This window comes from Pinus tabuliformis, chromosome 7 (assembly GCF_031772625.1).
Source record: "Pinus tabuliformis cultivar Carrire ecotype Pingquan chromosome 7, CPIR1, whole genome shotgun sequence".
Taxonomy (NCBI): domain Eukaryota; kingdom Viridiplantae; phylum Streptophyta; class Pinopsida; order Pinales; family Pinaceae; genus Pinus; species Pinus tabuliformis.
In genome coordinates, this window is record NC_142293.1 from 454,821,795 (window position 1) to 454,829,702 (window position 7,908).

Sequence of the window (7,908 nt, forward strand, 5' to 3'; positions counted from 1 at the left end):
TTTATCATATCTTTGTCCCTGAGCATGATGTTGTCCACTTTTTTGGCTGCTGCCTTGGCCTTGGTTCTGATTTGGATTGCTGCCTCTTCCTTTCTTATTTCCTCTGCCTTGACCTCTTCATCTTCCAAACAACATCTGGGTTTTAAAGGAATGTTCTAGAGATGAGTTTTCGTTTCTACTCAATCTCTTCTCATGTGTTATCAGTGATGCATGTAGTTCATCAACTGAAAAGTTTGTGAGATCCTTTGTCTCTTCTATGGTGGTGACAATCACATTGAACCTTGAGGGTATGATCCTCAATAGTTTCTCCACAATCCTCCTTTCTTCAAGAATCTCTCTATGAGACCTTATCTGTGTGACCAGACCAATCACATGTGTGAATATTATCTGACTCCTTCATGCAGAGAGTCTCATAATCTCTCTTCAGCAACTGTAGTTTTGTTGTCTTCACTTTCTCCATGCCTTGATAGGCTATCTTGAGAGTTTCTCATGCTTCTTTGGATCTCTTAGCTGTTGTTATCCTTGGAAACACACTCTCATGCACTGCTTGATACAAAAAATAGAGAGCTTTAGAATCCTTCTTCTTATTTCTCTTCAACAGATCTTTCTTTGCTTGAGTTAAGTTATTAAACTCATTTTCATCTGCTGGTTCTTCAAAACCATCCTCAACAAATTCCCATAAGTCTTGGGAAGCAAGCAGGGCTCTCATAGTTATCGCCCAATAGTCATAGTTTCTCCCATTAAATTGTGGGAGCTTGGTATTACAGATACCCATGCTAGTGCTGGCTCCAGCCATTCTTGCACTCTTAACTATGCTTCAAAATACTTGACTATGTATTTAAAATAGTTGATTGTCCTCAACAGTAACATTGAAAACTAGCTTGAGAAATACCTTGGATAATTTCTTGACTGAGTCTTCACTCTGTTGGAGAAGCTACTGCAGCAAGAAATCCTTCCTTCAGCTTCTTTGACACCTTCAACGAGCATGGACAAGCTCCGATACCATGTTGGAAATTTCTGATAATTCCAAACAAAAATGAACACAGAGTAATGCTCTATTTCTTAACACAAAAAAAACTAAAAATTTGTTTATTGAAAACAGAGTTTCACATACACACAAGAAAAAACTTTGCATTCATTACCAAGACTACTGTTACAATATTCTTCCTCTCACAGAGGGATTTCAACAACATAAATGCTTCAGTAGTTAAAAGAAAACTTCACTGTCTCCTTGAAAATTACTCTGTCTCTGCTTAAAAAGAAATTACTCTGTCTCAGCGTGCAAGTTTACACTGTTGTGTGTAATTTTTTTTTACATTATATACGCGCTGCTACGTATTGCATATTACATTACATTAAAAAACAAAAATTACATTCACGCTGCTGTAAAATTTCTTCCCTTTTTTTACTTGCCATAACAAAACTATACCCATGAAATAAAAAAACAATAAAATTAAATATTTTACCTACATTTACCGACTGTAAATTTATTTCTTGTCCTTCACATCTGGTTCGAGCTGCTAACATATTGCACGGCAATATATTTATTTAATAACCGTAGATCTGCGCCAAAGTTGATCGGACGACTGTTTGCAATTACCCGGAGGTCCCATCTTACCGAACTTTACCTGGGGGAAAGGTGGTTTTGGCAAGGACTGCCCACACACGTGTCCATCGTTGTACATGCTCGATGCCTGACCAAGAAATACCCTTAGATCTGCCCCAAAGTTGGTCGGACAACTGTTTGCAATTACCCGGAGGTCCCATCTTACCGAACTTTACCTGCCGGGGAAAGGTGGTTTTGGCAAGGACTGCCCAGATACGTGTCCATCGTTGTACATGCTCGATGCCTCCCCAAGAAATACTAGGTTTCAGCAAAAGCGGTGCAGGGGATAAACTGGTGGTTTTGACATGCAACGCAGTTGAAATTACCATTTCAACATTTGGTAGAAATGTGTATATAATGGTGGATAAAAAAAAACATAGACATATGAAAGGAAATGTATGCATAATGAAACAGTAAAGAAAGAAGAATTGTGTTTTTTTTGGGTAGAATTTAGATTTTATTCATAATACAATGTTGCTATTTATTCTTTTAATTTTTTTTCAAAGAAATTTTGTGTTTTCACTATTTGGTAGATATGGAGTTAATATGGATTTAAGGTTTTGACCTAGAATCTAGATTTTTCTTATAATTAAAAGCTAATATTTATTATTTAGAAAAAAAATGTAAATTGATCTTTCATTTTTGTTTTTTATTTTATATAATTTGACCCACTTAAAATATTTTATCAATAATTATAATTTTTTATTATTTTATTTTGACCAAATTTAAATGTTAAATATTACATTATCTCTACACAAGATAGTATTATTTATTTTAATTTTTGATTTATTAAATAATTTATTAAAAAATTAAAATCAGATCTTCACAACATTGACATTAAAATAATGAAATTCATATATAAATAACAATTTTAAAAAATGCAAAATTAGATAAATTATAATTTATATAATTAATGAAAATAAATAATAAATAAACAACTTGGAAACGTTAAAATAAATAAATATTACAGCGTCTATAAGAGTGATGTTTTGCAATTTTTAAATTTACAATGAAAGACATATTTTTTTTTGAGTTGTTTAAAAAAAATATTATGACTAATTAATTAATCACTAAAATAATAAGTATTATAATTATTAAAAGTTAAGAAATATAAATATTACAAATAAAATAAAATACATAAATCTAAAGTTTGATTTTTTTTTTAATCTTTTTTATATGATAAAATAATAATATTAACATTTTATAATTTTAATTTTTTTAATTCAAAATGATTTAAACAAAATTATAAAATCCCTATTCATTATTTAATATATATATATTTTTAAGTTGTTTTTAGTGTGAATTTTTGGAAATTTTTTAGCTAGATTTTTCTGTCTATTTTCTCTACAATCTAATAGCAATTCATTCATATCACAAGTTTGAAGGTAAACCCTGCATCATAAAAAAGCCCATGGAATTTTTCAGAGTGCTAAGTCAACTCCGATTTTTTTACTTTAATCATAACTAAAATCGAAAATTATTCTTTATCTCAAAATGTGTTCGTTTCCTCTAACTACAACGTTCTCATTAACCTATTAGAAGGGTTTGCTGGTTTAAAATGGTAACAAGGTTGTAAAAAAATTCCACGTACACATTCATTTTTTGCTAAACTGAATGAAAAGGTAACCCAGAGAGAGTAAATGCTCGATTGATATGGAATCTGGATATCCTGAAGGCTAATCGACCCGTGAAAAGCGTTTTAGCCGACATTTAACTGTTCTTATCAATTCCATTTCGTAACATTGGAAGCACAAAAAATAAAATAAAACAATTTGGAAGAGAGGAGTCATTTGGTTTGTAGGGTTTAGTACTGAAATTTAAATGATTATGTTGATATTATATATGGTAAGTTATGAAATATTAAAGCTGATATGAACTTCTAATCTGGTATGAACACGAATATTGTGATTAAAAAAAAAATCCATCTCAGAAGATTCGTACATAGACAGAATTAAAAAATAATTCATATCATTCTATTTCAGATAAAGAGAGTACTAAATGTCGAGAGAATTTCCAAGAAGCATAAACTTTGAAAAAAAAAATTACGAAATGGACAGAGAATGGCCAAGAAGCAGAAATCTGTTAGAAAGGAAAATGACATGATACAAACGTTGTATTTTAACATGATCATATCATTCTAATTTCAGATTACTAAATGCGCAAAGAATGTCCTATAAGCTCAAATCCGTTAAAAATTTTGTTAAATGCACAGAGAATGGTCAGGAAAAATAAACCAGTTAGAAAGGAAAATGACATCACGAAATGCTGTATTTAATTAATCAAATTTTATACTATTACAGACAAAGCTAAAGTCACGATCACACCGAATCGAAGATTTTACAATTGGTGTTCCCTACTACACGATTCATACGGAAAACAGAAGCTGCGATTTTGATTTTGATTTCCCTGTGACTTGGCTGAACTTAGGCGTGGATTAGCTCTCGTATTGGAGGAAAGGGATTAGCTCTGGTATTGGAGGAAGGAAGGCTGATTTACTCCACAATGGGAGGCATGTCATTAAGATTGTGATCACGCTTTAAAAACATTAATTCCACATTAAAAGGATTAATTCGCCAAAGTGACTTTTATCTTCTAACTTTTATCAAAATCTATGCATATGATAATAAAATCTGTAATAGAGTTGAAATTTGTACATTCAACTTCCACTGGATTGCATTACTAAAAATTTACCTAATTCTTTAGTAAGTAAAATGGATTTGATCAAGATAAGAACCGGTGGACATATGGATATTATACATTTCGTCATCCTCTGTCCAAGTTTTTATAATCTGCTCTGCTTCGAACTCGTCATATTCGAACTCGTTCGCTTCTTCATTGGAGGTTCCTGAACAACTCAGTTGATCGGGAACACCTACTCTTCCTCCGATCTGGTCATGGTTCTCCTGCTTACTATTGATATTAGTGTGGGCTGGAATGCTTAAGCTTACGTCATCCATGAAATTTTGACCATCCTCCCTATCATCCACAGCATGAAGATGGCTAGACTGGTAATCAGCCCAACTATATTGTGAGCCAGAGACAGAAATAAGTGGCAGGCATGACTGATGGGCGGTCTTCCCATGAAGATGCAAGTTCCCGTAATCTTCCACGACACTAATTCCAGACAGCCGATCATCATCATTTGAATACGAATGACTAACGCTCCATGCACTGCTTATTCTACAAGACGCATCTGTGAACGATATAAAGTCGATCATGACCTGATTATCACTTACGGCGCCATCATTCTCAATTGATCCTTTCGTGCAGTCGCTTTCAGCGACAGCTGTCATGGTGATACCGGTGGAGCCGTCAGAGTAATCGGTAGGGGTACGGGCTTCACGGGGCAGTACTGTAGTCCTGTGTGACTCTGTTATGAATTCATTGCAGACCGATGATTTTGCAGTGTTATAATTATGCAGGCCTTGTGTTTGCAGACTTGGAGATACAAAAACTGCTTGACTTGAGACGCCTTGACGGGTACTCGAATTGGCAGAATCCCAGAACTGAGAAATGAGGTTGATGTTGGTGAAGTCGCTATCAGCTGAAAGCTGACCTTGATTATCTTCAGTGGCCACCAAATTGAAAGGGAAGATTGGCGTCCGCGTGACTGCATTGCTATCAGCACGATCAGGCAGGGCGTTAGATTTCATATTGGTGGAGGAAGAGGGGCGTTGTTTCAGCTTCTGCTTATTCTTTTTGATGTGAGTGTTCCAATAATTCTTGATTTCGTTGTCCGTGCGGCCCGGCAAACAGGATGCGATTTCAGCCCACCTGCTTAGCGTGGTCGTGTTAATGGCGAGACGATCAGCGAATATAGAATGCAATGAATGTTCAAAGAAAACAAATGAATTAGAGAGCAGAGCTGGAATGGAGAAAAACAGAAAGAAACCTGTTTCCTCGAATGGATTGCAAGTGTATAATGAGCTGTTCTTCCTCGCGTGAGAATCCACCGCGTTTAAGGCCAGGGCGCAAGTAGTTAATCCATCTCAGCCTACAGCTCTTTCCGCATCTCTGCAACCCTGCATATATATTAGCATTGAATCGTCACTATTAAGGATCAAGAATGAAATACTGTGGTAATTTGTCTCACAAATATTTTATGATTTTGGATTTACTTGATTGTTGATTTTGGATATATTTCCAAATTTTATGGCCTAATAGGCTAACTAGACAAAATGAGAAAGATGTAATGTTTTAACTCACTCCTATCCTGTCCATTTCATTCCAAAAATTGATAATCAAGACAATAACAGCTGATAAATTGCTTAGACATTGAAATAGATTCCCCTCTCAATATTTATGAATGGGTTATTTTTATATTTGATGTAATTTCAATACAATACTTGAACATTGTAGTACTTTGTCCTGCGCCTATTGGGACTATGGGATAGTGCGACAATGGGGCAGTTCAATTAACCATGGGTTTGATAATAAAGTGTGGTGTTTAATGAAATTTTAGGTTGAAATCTCTAATAAATTAACTAAAAAAATGGTAAGTATTAGATTAGATTGAATTAATAATTATTTTAAATATTATTTAAAATGAGTTAAATTACAAATTTCTAAAATATTTTACAATTTAATAAAATTATTAGATAATAGAAAAGGAATTAATTACTTAACCTTCAATTCAAAAATATTTCTAAAATCCTTACTTTTTAACTAAATATTTATTACAATATCTTAGTCCGGACAAACCCAAAAAAAATGTTTAATCTTCCTTGCAATACTGCATTGGAAAAAAAGCCTGAAATGAAATTCCATTAATAAATGATTACCAGCTTGTTCAGCGACATAGGTCCAGGAGTAACCCTGCGAGCCATGGTTGATGATATATGCGATAAGTCTCTCATCTTCATCAGGTGACCAGAGACCCTTTCGTAGCTTCGGTTTGGAGGGAGCTGAGGGCACAGCTTGCACTTGGGTACCCTGTGGGCGCTTCATTACTATAGCTGTACGAGTGAATGGATGAATGAATTCCTGTGAGCAGGTGGTGCAATCAGCAACGGCTGATTCTTAATTGCTAAGTACTTCCGTCGGCTTGGAAGTGATAATTGGCCCATTATATATAGATATATAGATCGAAACACTGGCCCATTATATATACATATACAGATTCAAACACTCGTTTGTGTCATGTCGGGATGGAGATGGAGCACCTGATTTTCCAATTTTTATTCCAAGCATCGTCGTGATTCCCTTGCTTGCTATTATATTATTGTTCCTTCATCGTTGAACCTTAGATTCATGATTTGCAATTGCACCTCAAGCGGCCATTTGACTTCCACCTATCTCTGGGTTTGAGTTTTGATTGGGAAAGCGCATAGGTAGTTATTTATTTTTTTTATTGGGAGAGAAGTAAATTGTAATTAAGGGGAAATTAAAAATAGTGGTAGTAAATATTATATCAACATTTGTTAAGATAAATATAACAGAAATTTATGGCTTAATAAAAGCTAAAAATATCTTTTTAGTCTTATTACCATTTTTAAATGAAATATAACAGAAATTTACGACTTAACCAGAACTAAAAGTATACTTCTTGGCCTTATCACAATGACCAAAAACACTCCACAATTCTGAAAAAATATATACTTCTTGGCCTTATCATAATGACCAAAAACACTCAACAATTCTGAAAAAATACATGTTATAAATGTCAGGTTTGAATGTTAGGTTTCGTATGATTAATCATCTGTCATTTACGTCATCGACAACCAAACCAGACAAATGAAATAAAATCTTTAAACATCTACTGTTCGAACTTGATGTGGGCCTCAACCTGTCAATTATTGAATTTATTAATTTATTTTCAGAATCGAATCATATCACCTAAAAATACACGGCAGCATTAAACTATATTGTGCGCATCTATATCAAGATTATCAAAGATTATATATACATGTTTAGATTTAAATTTAGGTATATATAATTAACAGTAATATCACTCGGCATATATATGACTAACGATTAAAACTGTTATGATTAATGTTTTGTAGAATAAAATTAACTGGGTTTTTAATGAAACGGAAATGATTAGTGATTTGCTGAGTTTTTTTATTGAAGAGAAAATATCATTTTATAAAATAAAATAAAAAAAAATAGGATGTTATTGTTGCGTATTTTGTTTTCTCCCGGATTTAAAGAATTAATAAATTATGAAGAATTTCTAAGAAATAGATATGATTTTAACGTTGTGAATGAGTAATGTTGTGTATTTTTCTGGCGGCTATTTCACAAAATAATATAAGTTATGAGTTCTCATTTGTGTTTGTTACATGGAAATCAAATCAAAAGAT

The 7,908-nt window shown here is 33.4% G+C and overlaps 2 protein-coding genes across 2 annotated transcripts in view; both read right to left on the bottom strand.

Annotated features, from left to right (window-relative positions):
- Positions 1 to 1,935, bottom strand: part of LOC149247928 (FT-interacting protein 3-like) — a 39,434-nt gene extending 37,499 nt beyond the window's left edge. The window contains exon 1 of the mRNA XM_089446254.1: positions 1,619 to 1,935. Coding sequence (XP_089302380.1) covers positions 1,619 to 1,935 — 317 coding nt within the window. The remainder of the gene's footprint in view (positions 1 to 1,618) is intronic.
- A 2,370-nt stretch (positions 1,936 to 4,305) lies between these two features.
- Positions 4,306 to 6,553, bottom strand: LOC149247929 (uncharacterized). Its single transcript, XM_089446269.1, has 3 exons — positions 6,388 to 6,553; positions 5,499 to 5,628; positions 4,306 to 5,380 (listed from the first exon to the last, which is right to left on the bottom strand). Exons 1-3 carry the CDS (start codon positions 6,551 to 6,553, stop codon positions 4,306 to 4,308), a joined length of 1,371 nt encoding a protein of 456 aa, XP_089302395.1.
- Positions 6,554 to 7,908: the final 1,355 nt, after the last annotated feature.